The following is a 21,673-nucleotide window of genomic DNA, read 5'->3' as shown; positions in this document are numbered from 1 at the left end:
TAGCTGGGATTACAGGCACCTGCCACCATACCCCGCTAATTTTTTGTATTTTTAGTAGAGAAGGGGTTTCACTATGTTGACCAGGCTGGTTTCAAATGCCTGACCTCGTGATCCACCCGCCTTGGCTTCCCAAAGTGCTGGGATTACAGGTGTGAGCCACCGCGCCTGGCCACACATTACCTTTTAAAGAAGGTTTTTCACTGGACCTGCTTCTTGTTCTGATTATCCTTTCTCTTTTCAGAAAACATACCCTTTGACTTCACATGGCCCTGTGTGCTGATGCTCTTTTCCATCAGTATCAAACCGCAGGCTTTCCATTCCTTTCAGACTGATATAATTGCTCAGAGAATTGGTCAGCCATAATAATGCCAAGTAAAGTTATTACTTAGTTAATTAACCAAGTTATCACTTGGTTATTACAATTTAATGCTGACCTTCTCTTCGCTTCAGCCATTTCCCTCTGTGTCCTACCTGTTTCTCATTAGCTGTAGTTATTATACAGCTCACTGATATCCTATTAACAATGTCATGATACAACCACCTACATCCTATTAACTCTACCTATTGTGCCACCTACATTGGTCCTCTTAATTGAATCTATTGTGCCATACATCCTAGTTATCTGCAATTAGCTATATCTGTCAAATAATCTGTCCCGTTAATTATATTATCCAATCTCTTGCAACTGTTGTCTGACTTTCTGGAAACCTGTTCATATATCTTTGACGCTACCTGGCTGTGAGCTGTTAAAAACTGATCCCCTGTTTAGAACTTGTTAGATCCAGATATCAAAAGCCCCGCAGGAAATTACACATATTGATTCTGGGGACCCAGCCTTGAATGTGCAGAGTGTGTAGGGGGCTTCAGCCCTAAAGTACACTCTTAAGAAGGATCTTTTCCTTTGACCAATAGCATACTGCCCACCAGGCAGTATGAGCCACATTAATGGGGAGAGAGACAGAGACAGAGAATTTGAGAGTGTGTATGTTGGGAGGATGCCTTGTGGGAAGAATGGGGTTGGCATAAAAGGAATGGGGGTTGGGAGCCTCACTCCTGGTGGAGAAGGGAAAGCCTGGAAGGAGAATACCCAGTGGGGAGGGGTGCATGGGTGGGGGACAGTGGACTGCAGGGGGAGGAAGTCAGAGTTTGTCAGGGCAGAACCCTTTTTGACACCAACTTTTTTTGTTAGTGACCAACAAGCCTGCATGACTGTGTACCATAGCAGCCCTTGGAATGTTGCCAGAATGACAGCTTCTCCCCTTTGCTTTCCAGCCTTACCATTCCACTGTTATTTGAGCTGCTGATGAAGATGAGGCTCTGCCCCAAGCCTGCCCCTACCCCCTTGTGCCACATCAGTGCTTGCTTAGCAGGCCCACAGTCAGAGACCTTGTGTCTACAGGCCACCAACAAGAGAGAGAGGTCAATGCCTAGGACAGGGCCAGGCATATAGCAAGGGCTTGTGAAGTAGTTGGCTGAGTAGTGCTGAAGGGTGACATGTAGAATCTGTCTCTTCCCGAAGAGGTGTGATGTTGACCGGTCCCCTTGCCTGTGTGTCTGAGCCACAGTGATGGGAGCTCTGAAGGCCTCCAGGGAGGATGGGTCCATCTGGAAGCTCAGGGACAGTACCTAACTGCATTGGGATAAATAGTATTCCTCCCGGAATTCACGTGGACCTGGTACCTCAGCATGTGACTTCATTTGCAATCACCATTCATGATGATTCTGTCATCACAAATCTTACTCCTGAGGTCAGGAAAGGATAAGGAGCCCTTGACAGCTGTCTGGTACATGCCAGGTCTACTGTCTGTAGGAACGTGTGTGCTTTAAAAAGTCCAGTGAGCTGTGGGTATGTAACAATTATCAAGTGGCCCTATATTAATCTTTTGTATTTCTAAAACACTTTTTTGAAAGCACTACCAAATCTGTGATCTTATTTTATTTGCATGCTTTTAAAAAATTACTCTGAGCTGTCATTGTGTAGATGGGGAAACTGAGGCCCTAATAGGGTCTCATAGCACAGTCAGGATTATAAGTCTCCTAAGTGCTATCTAGCCACCTCTCTGGATGGCATATACAGTAAGAATGGGGAGAATTTTCACAACCTAGCTATGGCCCGTGCTAAACATGTCTATGCCTCACCTCTGGGCAGTCTTGGGGACAGTCTTCCTTACAGCCCTGTGTGTTACGCGGAAGTTTTCACAGGGTGTCACTTGATAGCCACGGGTGCCAAGCAGAGCTGTGCAATGCCCCAGGCCTAGCATTGTGTAAATGAAACATCCCCATTGGCCCATCTTCACAGCTGGCCTCTGGGCTCCATGTTTACCAAACACTGCTGATGCCTCACTCCAAACACAGCTGGAGTCCAGGAGTGCTTTCTGTGTCCAAAGCCCACTCCCCTCATCCTGCTCCCTGAACCCACTGAGGAGCAGGTGTTGGCCGGTCCCCTGGCATCTGTGCCTGAGCCACAGTAATGAGAACTCTGAGGGCTTCCAGCAGGATGGGTCCATGTGGAAGTTCTGGGAAAGTACCTGGCTGTATTGAGCTAGTGTTCCCCTGCAAATTCATGTGTACCTGGCACCTCAGAATGTGACTTCATTTGGGAATAGGTTCTTTATGGATATAACTTGTCAGGCATCTTGAGAGGAAATCCTCCTGGATTTGGAGTAGCCTTTAAATCCAATGATTGGTGCCCTTAAGAGGAGAGGACAGAGGGAAGAAGGCTCTGTGAAAATGGAGGCAGTGATGCTGCCATAAGCCAAGGGATCCTAGGAGCCACCAGAAGCTGGAAGAGGTAAGGAAGAGTTCCTGCCAACACCTTGATTTCAGACTTCTGGCCTCCAGAACTAAGAATACATGTCTATTGTTTTAATCTATTAAGTTTGGTAAGTTGTTATGGTAGCCACAGGACACATACTGGCTGCCTAGCAGGAGGTGGAGCTGTGGGGCTGGTCCTGGAGCCAGGCTGCCAGGGGTCGTCTGCTGCCCTCACCTCTCTTGCCTGCAGGGCCTGGGAGAACACTGTGGAAAGCCAGGCTAAGGCGCAAGGAAGACTAGGGCTTGACTTCCCTGTTGTCACTCTAATCTTGGTAGAGAAAGACTTCTGTGCCCTCCCACCATTACTATTACTACCTTTTTTTAGTTCCCATGCTATGCCAGGCACCGTGCAAGTCTTTACATCATTTCACTCCATCCTTGTAAGGACACTATTCAGTAAGTTGCTGTATCCCTAGTTTTTCATTTGAGATTCATTAACTTGCTCAAGGTTCCACAGCTGGCAAGTGGCAGAGCCACAATTTGAACTCATCCCACTTAAGAGCCTGCACATATACCACTATGCTACAGTGACTTCCCCATGCCATATTAATAATCATGACAGCTAATGGTTGACATAACAAGAAGAGAACCTGTAATCACCCCCAGGGGCTTCCCGCAGCCTCCTTCCTATTCCTACCACTGTCTGCCTGCCTCCTCCCTATGCAGCAGCCACGTCACGTGATCCCTGTTCCTTGGATGGCCTGTAAGGTTACACATCAGGTGGTCTTCCTCTAGTAGCTGGGCCCTGTCCCTTCCCATCTGACAAACTCTTGCTCAGCCCACGTGGCCCAGTTTAAATGTGCTCTGTGCATTCCACCATCCAGTGCTTACCACATGATCATAAATCCCACTGGTGTATGTGTGTGTCTTTCCCAAGTTGGAGTGGGAGTGCCTTTGACATGGGACTGGGTCTTTCCATTTCGGCATCTATTATCTTCCCCAGCATCTCTGGCTCTCCAAAGCCCCCAGTAAATGTTTGAGTAAGTGAAACATGCAGAAGACATGAAGATTGTTAAGTAACAAATACTCAGCAGAAAGGGCTGTTAATTTTAAAAAAAGAAGAAAAAGAAAAGAACTTCAGATATTCTAAGACAAGTATTTGTAGAGGGAATCACTAAAAGCTTTCAGTTTTGAAAGCAAATATTTAATTTAGGCTCCCCCTTCTGTGTGCTTACAAATGGCACTAAATTCAGTATAATGCTCAGTCTACATTTTGAGATTTGCTACGGGACTCATGGACTTTAAGAAAAAAATGTAGTCCATTGTAAATGCCTACATTTCACAGTCATTCTTTTCTTTTAACACACACAATTGGATTGACAAAGGTAATGACTTCCTAGCTAGCCATACTCAAAAGAAATGTCAAAAATTTAAATTTATAAAGCTCTCTGTGAAATGTTGTGATGCCCCAATCAAATGACCCTCCTGATCTTGCCCGGCACCCTTTCCCTCTTGGCTGCTGGCACCTTCCTGTCTCATTGCCAAGGACAAGCCACGTCTGCATGTCTCTATCCCACCCCTCACCACTTAGAATTCTTGAAACCTCTGGGGAGGCTGACCAAGAAGGACAGAGGACCCTATATTTGGGCTTCTGGAACCTAAATGCCCCAGGGCTCAGAGCTCCTATTAGTGTTATTTCACATTTACTACAAGTTTAAAAAAAAACACACACAACGGTGATGATGATGGTGATTTTTGTGCCTTGTCCATGAATCACACAATATTATTCTAGGGGGAAACGTACCCTGATTTCAAACAACTCATCTAAAAGTACAGATTTTGGAACATGACCTACATGTTTACAGTGCCACATGAGACTACACTTTTTCTCACTCAGACTCATGGACTTTTTTCCTTTTTCAATTACTAACTGCTTTAGTCCTCTAAACGTGGATTCTTTTATTTTTATTTTTTAAAACCAATACTGGATCTAACTCTGTGGCCCAAGCTGGAGTGCAGTGGCACACTCATAGCTCACTGTAACCTCTAACTCCTGATCTCAAGTGATCCTTCCTCCTTGGCCTCTCAAGTAGCTAGGACTACAGAAACATGCCACCATGCCTGGTTTATTTATTTATTTTTATTTATTTATTTATGTATTTATTTATTTATTGTAGAGATGAGGTTTCACTATGTTTCCCAGGCTGGTCTCCAACTCTTGGACTCAAGTGATCCTCCCACCTCAGCCTTCCAAAGTGCCGGGATTACAGGTGCCTGGCCCTAAACATGGATTTGTTAAAAGCTTGCCCTATTTCTTCTTTTTTTTTTTTTTTTTTATACTTTAAGTTTTAGGGTACATGTGCACATTGTGCAGGTTAGTTACATATGTATACATGTGCCATGCTGGTGCGCTGCACCCACTAACTCGTCATAAACATGGTTTGTGTTTGCAATAGTGCACTCCTCATTTTATGCTGACTCTGACGGGAATGTAGGACTCAATTGCTGAAGTTGTCTTTACAGCAGACTTTCCAGGAGGCCTTTGTTGTTTGTCAAGTTGCCTTCTCCAAAAGGGGACAGTTTGCCCATGTGGGATGTCCTGCCTCAAGCATTTCTAACTGCTCTTCCATCTCTGTCCTCCCTCTGCAGGCTGGCCTTGGGTGACCCTCTCTGTCCTGGGATTCCTGTACTGCTACTCCCACGTGGGCATTGCCTGGGCCCAGACCTACGCCACGGACTAATGCTGTTGGGCCCAGGCCAGTCCTTGCTGCTGGCCTCCAAGGCAAATAGTGCTTCACCCTGACCTCTCACTCCAGGACAGCCTCTAAGGGATTTGATCTGCTCATCTTCAGTTGAATGCCCTCACTCCAAGACTGGATGCTGGATCTCATAGAAAATTCACAGCCAGACAATCTTCTAATCTGGAGTCTTTGAGATCATCTACCCCAACTCATCATTTTCCTATTGAGGAAACTGGGGTCCAGGGCAGTCATGTGTCTTACCCAGCTACACAGGGTGACATTTTGGTCTAGAACCTAGTCTCATGAGCCCTTTGCATTCTTTCCCCTTAAGCAAGAATATAATGTAGTGGACATTTATTGATTGAGACACAGAAATCCTGATTAGTGATAGGCCTGTCTTCTGGGCAATATTTCTAAAATATTTGAGTGACATTGATGTTTAAGTGACCTCCTTCATCACATCCTGCAGTATCTCCAGAAGCAGCACTAGGGTTTGAGTTTCATGCTTCAGCCCCTCTGTAGGAATGAGACCAAGCCACAGCTGTCTTTTGAATTACCTAGTCCAAGAAGACGGTAGCAGCCCTGTAGCATTCTAAGGCATCTATACCCAAGGAGTCCTGTGATTTGAGCTTCAGCAGGGTGATCTACATTTGGGTGCTTGTTTCTGAGATTTGCAGAGAAGTATAACATGGTAGTTCCTCTACCTTACAGTTAATCGTTTCTTAATAAAGAAGCAGAATTTAGAAACCACAGGATAGTGTACCCACAGATGGGTGTTATCAAGGCCAGTCATGAGGATGGTGTCCTGGAGTCTTGTCCACCCTCTCCATACAAGTCTCAAAAGTCATCCTCCTACTCAGTGATTCACGTTTAGTGGTTTATATTATTACGGTTTGATTCAAACAGAGCCTTTTCTGTCCTGTAGATAATCTACGTGTTTGTAGAATTATTTTGAATATGTTTGAGGAAAATGTTTAAAATCTAAATATACTCACATAACTTGATTATTCACTCCTCTGAAAAGATGCTGGAGAGGCTACCAAAGTTCCCAAGTGGTAGATAATTCAGAAGACTTGTTTGAATTTGGATTTTTTTTTTTTTTTTGGAGTGGGGAAGGGTAAAGGAGCCTTAAAATTTGAATCCATAATATATCTAATTACAGGAGAATTTACAACATCTCAAGTACATAAATTAAGTTGTCATTGAGGGAAAGGTTCACTTGGACCTAGTGCTGCCTCCTGTTTATTACATAGCATGGCCCTTATGTCTTGAGTTGAGGTTATCATCTCAATGAGGCTTAAACTCCTAGAGTACAGGACCATTTTGTTGATTGTCTTTCTTCATAGCTTCTCTGCTTGGCAAAGAGATGGGAGGGGGCCAGATACTGACTACCTGGGGTAGGCACATTATGTGTTAAAGCAAAAGACAGAGGCCAGAGAGGGGCAGGTAGACCTGCACAGCAGCAGCCTCAGCAGCTGTCTTGGTAAAGGAGAGAGAGAGACATGGGGCCAGTAATTCCGGGGTGCTCAGAAGTTTTAGGAGGGAATGAGCCTCAGGGAGGAGTGAGCACCTAAATGAACGCAGTAAACCTTCATGGACTAACAGTGATTCAGGATTTGTGGCCAGCCAGAGGGAGTCTGACTGAAGTTTACTTGGAAAGAAAGGGCTTGCTAAGAAAAAAAGGAGTAAAAATGATGATAGGGAAGTGTCTAATGTATGTGCACATATAAGTAATACAGAAGTTTTGAGCTCTTCCAAATACACCATTTATATAAAAACAAATAGGTTTATTCATTCATTAAACTATTTTGGAAGAGTCAGTGGATATATTTGAAAGTGGTAATCCTGAATCTCTTTTAAACTATTATATGATTCATAATGGTTCTCAGGAATTAATAAATGATTACTGTGTTTAGCTCTGTATTTGAGGCTGATTAATTAATATGTGGATTATCCAGGACCATTGTTTTGCTTAACCTCTTCCTACTCCCCAGTTGTAATATGAAAATGATAATGCTTCTCTCCTCATGCATATTCACTAAAATCTTGTAGTTACTCTGAATAGTGGTGCCTGGGCACACAGAGGAGTTCAGCCAATGACACTGGACATGTCATCAGCCCTGGGCAACTTCAGGCGCAGTGTTGGGAAAAGACTAGACAAGGTCCCAAGGTCAATTCCAGCCCCTGGATCCTCTGATCCCAGCCTCGCTCTGCAGGCAAGCCCAAGAGCTCCAAGCACAATCGCCAAGATGCTACCCAAGGAGGGAAGCAAGATACCTGAAGGACACCCAAACCTCAGTCTTTCTAATTGGGACCACACAAGAAGACTGAAAGGTATTATTTTTTCAAATTAATTTGAAGTGTCAGCAGAAAACATTTTGTTTCATTAAAGACAGCAGGCCTCAAGAAAAAATAAATCAATGAACAAATAATTGTATTATAATCTATATACTGGGAGAATAGCAGTTTAGGTAGGGGAGGGGGTGGCTTCCCCTGACAGAAAGTGAGACTGCTCACTTGCTTATTTAGAATAATAATATAACCATTGACTAAACATAGTAAATTAGCCATAATATAATGAGTTTGGTTTTTAGCAGATGTATCAGAATATATCCACACAATAGGGTTCCCTTCAGTGTGGACAACATGAGAAGCCAAAGTATGATACTACTGGCCTCAGCGCATTTTGAGAAAGCCTCTCTGAGGCCTTTCTCAGGGAAATGGTTTTATTTTAAAACAAAAAACCCTCTTTTTAAAATCATTGAACTCCATTTGGCACCCAAAACATGACATTCATTACCTAGCTCTATATTACTGGTCCTTTTGACTAATTACAAGAATCATATTCACAGAGATGTTTTGCAACATTGAAGAGATCAGACAGATGCTTTAGGTTGGGTGTGGTGGCTCACACCTGTAATCCCAGCACTTTTGGGAGGCTGAGGCAGGTGGATCACTTGAGGTCAGGAGTTTGAGACCAGCCTGGGCAACAGAGTGAGACCCTGTCTCAAGAAAAAAAAAAAAAAAAGAATAATACATTATTAGTGATAATTTTGAAACATCAATAATTTGGAATTTTAAACAATATCACCCTTATTATTTTTACAATGCTTTTGTGCAATTTGATTAAATCATGGGTAAGGAAACATTAAAAATACTGTACCCCTACTGTGATCCTATAAGATCAAGTAGACGCTTGTAGGTCAGATTCCTCATCCCCTAATTAAGTTATACTGTCTATAATAAGAGAAGTGCCATGTTTGTAATGTGGTCCACTGGATGGTAAATAAGAACTCAGGTTGGCAGTATTGTGGAGCCTTGCCATGAGCAGGAAGCAATACCTATTAAAATATCAAAACTGAAACCATGCTGGTGTATGGGACTATTTCGATTAGAGGCAAGCTACCTTAATAGCTTCTGAGACTATCAATGAAGTGTAAAGCACAGATCAGAGCTCATATTGTAGACACTGAGTCATTCAAAAAAGATTGTTATATTCTTCATACTACGTTTTAAAAGGCAGGAGGGAAGCATTAATATATTTTATACAAATTTCAATCCAAATTTTTCAAAATAAAAAAGTGTACATCTAAGTGGGGTGGGGGGTGTCAGCTTTGGGTATCTCAGATCCGTGCGTCATACAGTTTTCCGTGATCCCAGGCATTGAAGTCAACATCTGTGCCCTTGTACAGCAGCTGCAGCTGTACTTTAAGATTGTACAGCCGCATACCTTCATGTCCATTCTCTCACTATTTGGTACTTTGACACACAATCTTGGTGAATCTTGGACTTTAAGTTCTCAAAAAACTGTAAGTGCTGTCCAAATAAGAGCTTCCCAAACTCTTGAAGAGAAAATACCATCCTTGTTCTGTCATCTTAGGTCAGAACAGCCAATTCAGTGACCTAAAAGTAATGTAAGGAAGGGCAAAAGCAAGTATCATGTATAAAATAGTTTATTACCATAATAAATAAAACTTTTTTTTTTACAAATATCATTTGTGCTTGTTTAAAAATGTTGAGAAGGGAATATCATCAATGGAGGGGCCTGCACGTTCCTCTTAACATTCCCAAGCCACAGATATACAGTGGTGTTCTTGGCAGCATCCTCAGCTGACCACAAAAATAGTATCAGCTCATTTACACTTTTGTTTATTCATGCTCATTTGGACAAAGTGACAGATGCAAAGGAAAAAGAAAACCCAATAAAGGATTTGGCAGGACTCAGTGGAAAGAATATTAATATAAGGAGAAGCCCCAGAATGATGAACTGCTCATAAGTAGAAGTGTCCTTGAGGTGTCAGTGAAATGTCGGATGTGGACAGTCTCCAACTGATGCACAAATACAGCATCGGAATATTAAGAGAATACATTCATTGGGGGGGGGGGTGCATCCTTCAACATAAGATCAGTTTATATCCTGATACAAGATCTGTGAACTTCTCATTGAACAACTAATGGATCCGTCGGATGACTCAGAAGTCACAGATAAAGGGACAGTGGCTGTAAGAAAAGTTTAATGGCAGGCAGGGAGGGCACCCACCAGTCTGGCACCTGCAGGGAATTCAAGTCCAGTTCTAGAGGTTCCAGAATAAGTCTGATATGCTCGCATGAGAATGAAGTTTCACTTGAATTTAAGCTGCAGATAAATTCACATTGATTGATTCTTTTGAGCTGTAGGGGGTAGAAATTAAAACTTCTCAACATGAACGCCTTTGGTGAGAAAATGTTTTTTTCTCTGATGTTTGCAGTCAGTGCTGAGAGGATCATGAAGTCTCCTCCGGGTGGAGGGCACAGGAGCTGGTGAAGGTAATTTTTAATTGAAGCGAGTGAGAAGGCAGTATATAGAGCAATAACAATGATTTAGCAACAGAGGGAGGCTGTCTGGGGCATCAAGTGTGCCCTCAATGGCCTCCTCTTTAAGCAACACTAGGTGATAAGGGAGGAGAGAGGAAGGGGCATTGGCAGCTCTATCACAGCTGGAGTTCCATTCAAGGGTCTTAAGGCTAAACGTCTTTATTGCAAGACATAGTAAAACCTATTAAACAAATGCACATCAGCAACGTGTATCTCCACCAGGGCTCCTAAAATTTCCCAGAGTATGCATGGGAGACATAGTGGTCAGTGCAACAAGGGGAAATGAGAATCTTCCTATACAAATGAGAATCTTCCTATACCTAGTCTTCCTATACCTAGTATTCCTAAAGAGTTCATTTAGTCCCCACAAGGGCCTGGACAAAGAGCTTGACAGTTGGCATAATACTTCTACCTTCCATTTAAGGATTTGGAGAGGAAGCTTGCTGAATGGGATGGGGTGGTATAGTACATTTTTACCCCTGCCCAGCCCTCCCCACTTTTGAAAGAGGAGGATTCCAGGAAAGGGGCTGATGTTTGGCCAACAGCAGCACACTGGATTGAAGAGGTTGTGGGTAAAACAGTCCCCAGGGATTGGATAACAAGAAGAAATCAAGTAAGAAATGCATTTCCAAAAGTTTGCTGGAAGGCTGCTAAATGGGCTCAGCTTTTTAAATACTTGGGCTATCCTGTAGCATTAATGTTGTAACCTTATTAGCATAATGTAGCATTGCATTAATGCAATGAGTTGCATTAATTGTACACTAGACAATTTGGTTTCTCAACCAAATGGTCGTCTCTGTTTCTGTCCTTTGGCTATCTTGTCATGTCCAGTGGAGGAGCCCTTTGTAAGTATATGGGATGGCAGCGCCCATTGCTGGAGTCAATGCCCCCCCACCAAGAACAAACACCACCTCATTGACCATCTTAGTTCTTAGAGTTAACCTTAAACCCACCCCTCCATCAGCCAGGAGGAGCACGTTACATTCAACCAGCAGCCAAGTGACAGGGACAGGACCTACCCTCTTCAAAGCAGCCTGTCAGGATATTCTCTGGGAAATGGAGCTTCAATATGAATGACATTCAAAGTAAAGAATTTAGTGGAAATCAAATAACCAGCACTTACTAGATAATGATGCCACATATCATGCCCCGACTCCTCAAAGAGGAAAAACATACATCCTGGGCAAATTTGTTCTCTCTTGGCATACTTTTTCTGAAGTCTAAATGTTCTGTCCCATACCTAGTAACTTTTTGTTTCCCTAATCTCTCTCCAGCCACCAGATAATGGTTTATACTGGAAGGCTCAGGTCACTGGTATCTGAGGCACATGATCCTGGCTCGGGAACCCAGAGTGGCATCCTGGCATGGGAAGGCAGTCAGCACAAAGCAGCCTGCGGTCAAGTTCATGGTGCGAAAAGGAAGGGAGAAAGGTTTGGCTCATTTACACAATGTTTTTTCAAAGAAAACAATTACAGCAAAAAATCCCTCAAATCCTAGGGAGGATTACAGGAGAATAAAGCCCATGCACCCACACGTGCACCTGTGACCCAAGATGAACAGATTCCTGCCGCAGGAGCTGGCTTCCGGTCATGAGCCCAGTTTGCGCTGATTCACGAGTGCATTCCTAAAGCTACATTCCCCCCAAGAACATGTCTGGACTTCAAAGCCTTACACCATCTTTGCCCCTCATACCCAGAGGCCTGAGAAATTTCATGGACATCCATCTCCCTCAGGCAGAGCTGGAGGGAAATGGCAGGGCCTCTTGACATTGACCATGGGGTGCCGGACAAGAAACCTGTCATCAAGTCCCTGGAGAGCTGAGAGGCAAAAAAGTGTCTCCAGTGGCAGGTTCTTCTGAGGCTGGGTTTTGGGGGTGATTAGAGGCCTGCCCTGCCTTAAAAGTGGTGGGTCCTAAACTTCAGAAGCAGGTTGAGGAGCATGTTTAAGAAATGGCAGACTAGAATGTTAGGGGGCAGCCAACAGATGGGATTCCAGATATTTTACGGCCTCTTACCCAAGGACTGGTTGGCAGCTTCTCAAGTGAAAGAGGCTGAAGGCCTCACAGCTTTATCCAAATTCACAGATAGTTGTGACTCGGCCTTAGGAAATTAGACTTCCTCTTACTTGTATGCCGCCATCTGAGGCTAAATCTAATTATGTCGCAACCTGGAGAAGCCAGGGGCAGCCCCTGTAAGCCTGATGTGAGAAGCTACATATGAGGTTAGGGCTCATGGAGCAGGACTCTCCCTTGAGCTCGCAGGCCTTGTCTTCCCAGGGCCATTTGTGCCAACCCTGCGAACCAGGAGAGGTCAGCCCTGCCTTGCACAGACAACCGAGGGCCCAGCCCTGGGACTCGCCGTGAGCACTGGGCAGGACTAAGGAGGTGGGGTGGGGTGGGGTGGTGGGCAGTCTCAGACCGGAGGCTCTCAGAAACACTGAATATCTTTGGTAGGGCAGAGGTACCAGGAATGGGGTCACCGTCTAACACAGGCAAAGGTAAGCTCCCTGGATAAGTCCATGCTGTCACCTGTACTCCTAATTAATTCCATTCCCTCCAAGTTGACTTTTCAGAGCTGAACTTCTAACCTTGCATGTCAGTATTTGGGGTCCTGACACCTCTCTCTAGGGCATATGCCCCGGCCAGCTCCACTGTGCCTGGAAGAGACTTCACTCCTTTCCTTTCTCAGATGCCATTGAGAGAAGCCCAAGCACATGAATAACCTGACTTAGGTGACCATGAGGCAGTGAAGTGTCCCCGAGCATCGTGGCATAGGGGCTCGGATGGCCCATACGCAGTTCTGTGACCATCACTGGGAGCCACAGCTTCAAGGCCACTTCTCTCCATCACCTTACAGAGAGCTGGAAACTCACTGCTTTGTTCTCTTTCCAGCTCCTGAAGAGAGTACAATCATGATCCTGCAATCTTTTTCCATTTTCTCTTGAAATCCTACTGACTTTAGTAGGAAATAGAGAGACTGGCTTTAAAATAAGGCCCAGCCTGGCTCCCAAGTGCCTATAATGACCCCGTGCGGTGAACAAAATACAAAGGTCTGCAGGGCAATCCCAATGAGAATCAAAGTATAAACATAGCACTTGCTACAGTTCTGAGGTTGTGTGTGTCTGTGTGTCTGCTTTGTTAATAAAGCAACTCTGGGCTCATGACCCTTCCTGCCGATGCTCCATACCCTGAGGAATGCCACGGGGACACTTGGGAAGAGGCCAAGAAGGAACAGAAGCAAGGGAGCCTGTGTGTGAGGCCAGCAGCATGGAGCAGGGCCAGAGGCTCAGCTGGGCACTCCAGAGCCCTCCCTGTCAACTGTCCCAGAGGAGCAGGCTATGGGTTGCACCGCAGAGAACCCCTGGATCTTAAGGGCCCCTCTCCAGCTCTTACCCTTGCCTCACCTCCTTTGGGGAAGGAGACCTGAGGATTCCCAGCTCCAAGTGTCTATGGGAGGCATGCACCACACCTGCAGCTGCTTTTCTGGCCTTAACCATGAGACAGAAAGAAAGTTTCTGAGCTCTACCCTCCTGTCCCTCAAGCTCTGCTTGTCCCGAGCTAGTTACAAATGACAACTACAGGAAAACATGGTGACGTCAGACACGGGCTGTACAAGGACGGGGATGCCGGGAAGTCCTTGGCCCACCGCAGTCCATTGGGGGGGGTCTTGGCAAAGGAGCCCAGCATAGTATATACATGAGAGGTTCTCGGCACTTTCCCACCAGTCCCCAGATGGCTGCTGCTCTGTTCTGGTAGTTTTAATCTTTTACAAATATCATGGTAGTAAAAAATTAAAAATGAAGGAAAATACCCTTTAGACAGCATGTCCCTTCTTCCAAAATTGTGCAAAGACGGTTCAGATGCAGCTGCCACCTTGCAGGGTAGGGGCACGCTACCCTTCCCATATCTTTTTCCAGATAGAGAAAGAGCACGTCTAAGCCACTGGCCCCACTTTTTCTGTTAGGAAAAGCCTACTTGAAAATTGTTGGTCATGTGGACATATGTGGTAGGGGTGGTGGTGATGGCAGGGTTGTAGGTATCTGTCTCTGACTTTTTTTTTTTAAATAAATAGACCTCTCAGCTGGCTCCAAAAATGTCTCTCTCTGATTCTGGGGACTGTGGCCTCGATATTTCAAACAACTCCTGAGGAGACTGAGAGGATCTTCTGGAAGTTAATATCCTGAGTATCTCAGAGAGCTGTTTCTCAATATTGGTCATTTTGGCGTTTAAGGCCTTGATGTCCTCCTTCAGCTCGTGCCTCACCTCCAGGACTGTGGCCTGCAGCGTCTGCTCAGGGATGGGGTAGAACGAATGCTTGACCTCTGCCAGGATGGGACTCCGATCCTGGGGACTCCTGGCCTCACCCACGTTGTCCAGGCGCAAGTCGCTCTTGGTGATGCCACTGTCACACGAGTCTGTCTTCTTCAGTGTGGCCTCGCCTGACGCTTTTGTCCTCTCGGGAAGTGTCTCCATCGACTCAGCCTTGGACACCTTGTTCCAGTCCTCACTCTTCCCGCAAGCATCTTTGAAGCGGGCCCAGCTTTTGCGCTTGGCACAATCGCCCCCGCCCCCCTTGGGGCCCAGGCACTCGGACCCTGGCGCCTGTAGCTTTGCGTGGTCTGGCACCCCGGAGGTGGAGGCTGCCTGGAAGGATACGGGCGTGGCAGGACTCTCACGCACGGTGACCACGCTGGCCTTCACGAGGCTGTGGTTGGCGGAGGCATGCTCTGTAAGGACATTGCCCTTCTCCACATCTAGGTCATCCAGGTCCCGGCCCCCTCTCTCAGCCGCCAGCCTGGCCTCTTTCTGCTGTCGGAATCTCTGGAAGAGGCGCCGGACAGGGTGGTCCGGGGGCAAGATCAGGGGGGCCTCATTCTTTCGTTTCATGCGTTCTTCCTCTTCACGTTTCACGTCGCTGATCTTCCGGAACACAATCTGGAGAGAGAGAGAGAGAATGACACGGCGTGTTAGCCACATGCTGGCTGCAGCAGCCCAGCTCAGCCCTTCTGCCTATCTTGGCCCTCTGCTTCCAGTCCACCTGCCACCAAGAGGCTGGGGCTCACAGCCTACAAGGCCTCATGAGGCTTTTCTCTATGACTGACATCACCCTCCTTTTCTTGACACTGGCTCCCAGCTTTCCAACAGCAGGGAATTGACTCCCTTTGTCATTCCCTTCAAGAGGAACACATCCCATTTTTTCCCCTCTCCACATGCCAGGAGGCTGAAGAATCCAAAGAGCATCTTCCCGGGAGACTGTCCTAGTCTCTGTGCCTGGCCTCCCTTAAATCCATCCTTGTCTGCAATTCAGCATCATCTGATGAGCCTTTCAAATATCACTTTTCTGGCCCCACTTCAGACCTACTCCATTAGTATCTCTGCACAAAAGTTTGAGCATCTCTGGTCTAAACCACACTTCAGGGCAAGAAAGTCCCCAGGCAAGGCTACAGCTAAGGTTTCCAATGCCACCCACAGATCTGGACCCTAAGTGAATGTGGTTGGCTGTGAAAAGTAAAAGTCATTCTCACACGGAAGTCCTTGTCCTTGGGGAGCTTACAGTAGACTAACATCTGTAAAGTTGAACATAAACTTGTCCTAACAATAATACCCATCACTTGGACAGTGCTTTGCAGGTCACAAGGCACTTTAATGCTACTTCATGTATTCCTTTTGAGAGCACTGTAAGGTCACTGGAACAACTGTTATTATCCCCATTTCAGAGATAAGGAAACCACAGCTCAGGGTGGCTAAATATCACATAACAGGTAAGTTGCCTAGAAGGAACTTGTACCCAAGGTATCAAACCCCAGATCCATTAGGTGGCCAGCAGGTAATGACTAATGGTGACAATACTTCACGCAGAGGATGGACCATCAGCAAAACAGACTCATGAATTTGGCCCTGAGTGCAGCATAAGCCACAGCTTACAGGGCCTTCCCCTGGGTCAGCATCTGACTATGGGAAAGCCCCAAAATTTCTAGCTTACATTGCATGTGGCAGTTAGACTCTGGGACGTGTTTTGACCCATATCATGTTTGAATTTGTGAGAGGCAACCTGCAATAGGTTGTCTTTTTAGTGTAAATTTCTGATTTGAGGACTAGAGGTATTGAGATTGTGTAGAATTAGAGGAGAGGCCTGCGGTAAGGGAGAACAGCAGCTTTCTCATCATCCCAATCTGGAAAACTTTGTGCCCTGGGCAGGCCACTTAGACCCACCCAAAACCTGTCCCGGGGACTTGCCACAGGACCGCCAGTCTTGGGGAGGCACACGTGGTGGCATGCCAGGAGCAGGGGTTTGGGGTCAGAAAAAACTAAGTTTAAGTCCCAGCCACATTACTTGACCGTGGAACCTCACAGAGGTATCTTAACTTCTGAGTCTCAGCTTCCTCCTTAAAAAGTGAGGAAAATCTCTACTTTTCAGACTTGGTATAAAGCTGATACAAGATGACTTATATGAAATCACTGGCCCACTGGAGATGCTTAAATGGCTCCTGTTGTCCTTGACCTTTCACAGCCCCCAGATGAAGATGACAAGCAACTCACCCTACCTCCTCCAAGAGGCCCTGCCCCATGCTATCACCAGTAGGTTCTCAGGTATGACCAACAAGATGATTGTTTTATAGTGCCCAACACAGAGAAGCCAAATAAACGGTTAATTGCTTGATGCTAGGAATCCATCAGCAAATCGCTGGCAGACTAGAGGCCCACATCTATGCTCTAACTTCTTGGTTAAAGTTTCTGTCACTGGCTGACTTTACACTGAGGTCACTACACAGGTGGATGGATGGTTAAATGTTCCAGCTATTACCTGGGTTCCAGTATGTGGCTTTCTGACCTCCACTGGGCAGCATTTCTCCCATCCCTGCCTCCTCTGGTCCCCTCCTTAGCCGTACCCCAACTGCCCCTATAGTCTGCCTTGCAGATCCAAGAAATGGGACTCGGGAGAATCCTGTCCACCCTGAAGAGGGCCAGAGAAACCCAACTAAAGGCCTCATGGGGGATGGGGAAGTGATAAGTAGAGTGATTGGGACCCTTTTCACTCTGTGCTCTGAGTTGGATGCCTCTGTACACATTGTGCTCTGTTCTGGGAATGGCCTCTGCTCTCCATTGAGCATCCAAATCCTCTTCACACCAAGACCCAGCGCAAATGCACCTCTTCCAGAAAGTCTTCCCTGATTCCAGTGTGCTCTAAGTTATCCTCCTACCTCCCAACTCCAATGGCCTTTTCTATGGTCAGACTGTTCTTCTGTCCTAGTTACTCTCTATCTTTTATCTATTTGTAGTCGGGAGGCCAACTTTCTTCTGCCTACTCACATGCCTTCTTAGAGAGAGGAGAGGAGAGAATAAGGGAATAGGAAGGAAGGTGGAATGGAGGGAAGGAATGCAGAAAAGGGGAAGGAGAGAAATGGGTGAGAATGTGAATGTACCCAAGAGAGATGATGGCTTTTAGAGCTCATTGCTCTTTTCCTGCCCTTTATATCTGCAGGATATCTGATTCCTAACACTATCCCCCTTTTTCACTTGAGCAAGTTTGGGCGAGTCTATTCCTTGTGAGCAACAATTCCTGAACACAAACATATCTTATCCCCCTAAAAGGTCCCTGAGGGTTTAGAACAGTACTTTGGAGGTCACACTGTATTTTTTACTTTTTAAATTTTTGCTTATTATTTGCCCTAAAAGAGCAATGATTTTCCATTTTGTTCCCAATTTCCAGCTGTTTGAAGTGCCTGGTACCTAGCAGGCCCTCAATAAATATTTGTGGAATGTAGAACGCATAAATATTGGCTAATGAATCCGTGGGAGAATATCTTCTTCCTGGAAAGATGAAATCACAGAGGTCATAGTCAATGTTATAAAAAGCAGGGTTTGGCCTGGACACACATCTCCCTCAACAACAAAGGTCAGGGGCAGCCTCTGAGACTTGAGATGTTCTAAGACTTATGAAAAGGAAGTTCTTCAGATATTGAGGAGTCAACGCAAAACGGATCCCAAGAGGCTGTACAGCAAAGGCTTAACATAATTCATGGTGGACATTTGGGAGGGGAAGTGGGAGTTCCTCTTTGAGGGTGTGGCTATATTGTGCTTGTCACCCAGAGGCCCCATAGGTCAGAATCCTGGACTGAACCAGCCAGCGTATTCAGGTGTTCTGACTGAGTGGTCGACGTGGGCAGTTCAGACACTCAATGACAGGGCCTGTTGGTGGAACCATGGGTCTCTGGATCTGTGCAGGCTTTTTTTCCAAAGTGTCATCTTAGGCTACCCTCCATCATCCTGTGTGCTAGGCAGCCCCCTGAACATCACTGTCTCAACCAATGGACAGGTGAGCCAGGGAAGAGCTTCCTACCCTGCAGAAATGCCTGGTTCTTCCTTTGAGAATCAGAGGGGTAAAACCAGCAACCCCCAGGGGACAAGGCAAAAGGAGTTTTTACAGAGCTGATGTGGTCTGACAGCTTTGCTGACCTGGAGTCAAGGGCTCTGCTTACTAACTTCGACTGCTTTTCTGGAGAAGTTAGTCATGGAGTCTGTCTCAGAGGCAGCCATGACCATGCATTTTGCCAAGTATTTTAGATCTAAGTGGGCAGGAGTGGTTGTATGACTCATGACAATGAGGTCTGTGCCACCAGCACCAGCCACAGCAGCTCTCCGTCTGCTTGGAGATGCTCCACAGCTCCCCATGGCAAGAGTGTATCCTGGGAATGATGGGCATGACTCCCAACTCCCTAACTCAGGATGCTCCCTGTACTGGACAGGTGATGGATGGAAGTCTAGGGAACAAGTGTGTCCAAAGTATTCCGTGATGCTCTAATAGGTACTATGAGGGGGAAAAGTTCCAAGGTTAGGTAAGTCTGAGTCACACTGCAATGTTAAATGGGTTGCTTTACTGCAGGACTTCTCAGAGCCTTAACATGCTAATGTGCCTTACGAATGTCTAAGGGGAAGACATTATATGCAGCATTTCTTAAGCCAGTTCCCCCAGATCCACTCTTTTGAATGAAAGAACCCCCTCTGGAAAACACTAAAATTATATCAATGTGTAGGGTATAGGATGCTCTCTGTATTTGTGTATAGCCCTAACAGATGGTCAGTTGTTTCCTGTTCCAACTGAAGGGGACCTCTTGTCTCTAACTCACTCACTGAACCCCTGGAATTTGAGATTTGAGGACTCCATTGCAGATGCATTACCCCCTGGTGGACAGGCCAGGATCAATCCAAACTTTGTGGCTATAGCCATCCCCCTGTTTGTGAAGCCAAAAGAAGTGATGCATATTGCCCTCCCTCCAAAAATCTGCTTCTAATGTTTGTGGTTTAATGGGGAGAGAGAAAAAGAGATCACAGGTAACTTCTCTATGCACCACACATAGGCTCCTGAAGGATGGTGTGAAAATAAAACCCTAAAGGACTTCCATTTTTCACTCATCCTCATTGCAGGCTGACCTCATACTGATTTCATCATCTCCTCCTGGCTGATTTTATTTTTTGAACTCTTACATGAGCTCAGAGAGCTGACATTTAAAAGTACCCCTGAGATGAACATTTTTGCAATGAGGACAACTGCTCATTGGCTCTTGCCTTCTTTCTTCACATCACAGCTCCTTGGTCAGGGACCACACCAACAGAGAGGTGCTGGGGTCTGTCTGGAGAGGTTGTTCCACTGGAAAAGGCCCAGCCCTGGTGATAGAAAACTACTCTGCTCCTGGCATGGGTTCAAGGCACTGGTAATGGGATAAGTCCAGATCCTTCCTGGATCCAGCTAGAGTCCTGCCAGCCCACAGGGGCATATATTTTTCTAGCCTGACATGTTGCTCAGAATGCTGAGAAGCTCATGACTTATGGCAACCTAGAGACAGAGGACACCTGGAGGGCAGGGATGCTGCTGTGCCTTGCTCATCCAACTTGGCATCCCTCTGAGGTCGCACCAAGCCAACAGCCCTGAGCCTGGGAAGACTTAAATGGTTGTTGAGCTGAATGGAATTGACACTCAGATCCTTAAGCTACAGGGATTTCTGAGTAATTATTTTCAAGTTGGTTTGAAAAACCAATACCCCTGGAATCTGACGTGAGTCAGGATAGTCGACCACCTCTTCTGGGTTACATTAAAAGAAGGCCCAGCTCCTCTCGAGCCTAACCTGTTCTCCCCTTGGCCTGGTCCTGGCTAGAGTTTGAGGAGTCGTCCCCTTGGGGTCTCAGCAGCACGCATGGGGGAAAGGCAGGCCTAGGAGGGGAATGGACTTGCTGGAGTCCTGACAGCAAGACGATGTGGGGAGGGCACCCAAGTGGGAGCACATTTACTTAAAAGAACTCAGATTGTGGAATAAAAATACATATGTAATGTCAATCCTCAGTGGTTTGCATAAATGAGCAGGGGCTGAGGTATGAGTCATTGAAATCTATGGATGTATCAAAAAGGATTTAGATGATTTTCTCTTGGGTTCAGTCACACGTCCCCAGTCTGAAATGCTCAGCAGTAGAAAGAGCACTGGCTTGGAGTGGTCCTAGCTCTGCCACTGACTAGTCACTGTGTGACCTTGGGAAAGTTATATCCTTCCTTGGTTGTGTCAGATCAATGGTTCTGAAATCTGGCTACACGTCAGAACCCACTGAAGAGGTTCTCTAGTGAGTGAGAATTTCCTGTGGCAGGGCTAGAAACTGGCATTTGCAGCAAACTCCCAGGTGATTCTGACATGGGCAGCCTGACCCAGGTCTGCTGACCAGGCTCTCAGAACCCCTGGATGGATGGATGGTGAGGTCACTGCTACTCTGCTGTCCCCTGTGCATGGACTTGTGCTCACACATGAGCATGGCCACACACACCAGCTTCCTGTGCACCTCTCTGCCTGTACTCACACTTCCAGCCAGACTCAGCCCTCCTAGGTGCTGCCTGGGATTGGAGTGGGGGATGACCCTGGTGAGTCTCTCCCTCAGCCTCTGGTCCCTGAAGGATGACTAAGAGGAAACACGCAGGCCCTGCAACCACCTTTAACTCTTTCTTTCTTAGATCTGACAAAAAGCCGTCTAGAGTTGGGGTACACAAAGCCAAGCAAACATTTATTGAGCAACCACTGTCTGAGAGCACCCAGCAGGGTGCACACACTGTATAGCTCCTTGCTAGTAGGAGCCAGGCCTCTTCTCCCAGAGCTGGGGTCCATGCTGGTGCTGACTCAGGCACCTTGAGTGGCCGAGCGTCAGAAGGGCCATAATATCCCCACAGGCTCACTTGACGTAGCTTTCCTCGTGGTTTCCTCACCCACCAGCCTCCTCCACCAGTCACCCTGCCTGGTTTTATGGCAGAGCATAAAACATGAAGATTAACAAACTGGGCCATTTAAGA

At 46.2% G+C, this 21,673-nt stretch overlaps 2 protein-coding genes across 8 annotated transcripts in view; one reads left to right on the top strand and one right to left on the bottom strand.

The window, feature by feature from the left end:
* Positions 1-7,418, top strand: part of HHAT (hedgehog acyltransferase) — a 347,324-nt gene extending 339,906 nt beyond the window's left edge. For all 6 annotated transcript variants that reach the window (XR_010150711.1, XM_016938140.4, XM_001169263.6 and 3 more), the window contains one exon: positions 5,404-7,418. Coding sequence is in view for 5 of the 6 variants with exons in the window: in XM_016938140.4 (XP_016793629.3) it covers positions 5,404-5,495 (92 nt within the window). In the remaining variant the exon portion in view is untranslated. The remainder of the gene's footprint in view (positions 1-5,403) is intronic.
* A 2,014-nt stretch (positions 7,419-9,432) lies between these two features.
* KCNH1 (potassium voltage-gated channel subfamily H member 1) overlaps positions 9,433-21,673 on the bottom strand; it is a 463,623-nt gene continuing 451,382 nt past the window's right edge. For both annotated transcript variants that reach the window (XM_016938123.4, XM_016938126.4), the window contains exon 11: positions 9,433-15,282. In XM_016938123.4, the coding sequence (XP_016793612.1) occupies positions 14,425-15,282 (858 nt within the window). In that variant the 3' untranslated portion in view covers positions 9,433-14,424. The remainder of the gene's footprint in view (positions 15,283-21,673) is intronic.

This window comes from Pan troglodytes, chromosome 1, assembly GCF_028858775.2.
Source record: "Pan troglodytes isolate AG18354 chromosome 1, NHGRI_mPanTro3-v2.0_pri, whole genome shotgun sequence".
Lineage (NCBI taxonomy): Eukaryota > Metazoa > Chordata > Mammalia > Primates > Hominidae > Pan > Pan troglodytes.
This window is presented reverse-complemented; position numbering and strand designations above follow the sequence as displayed.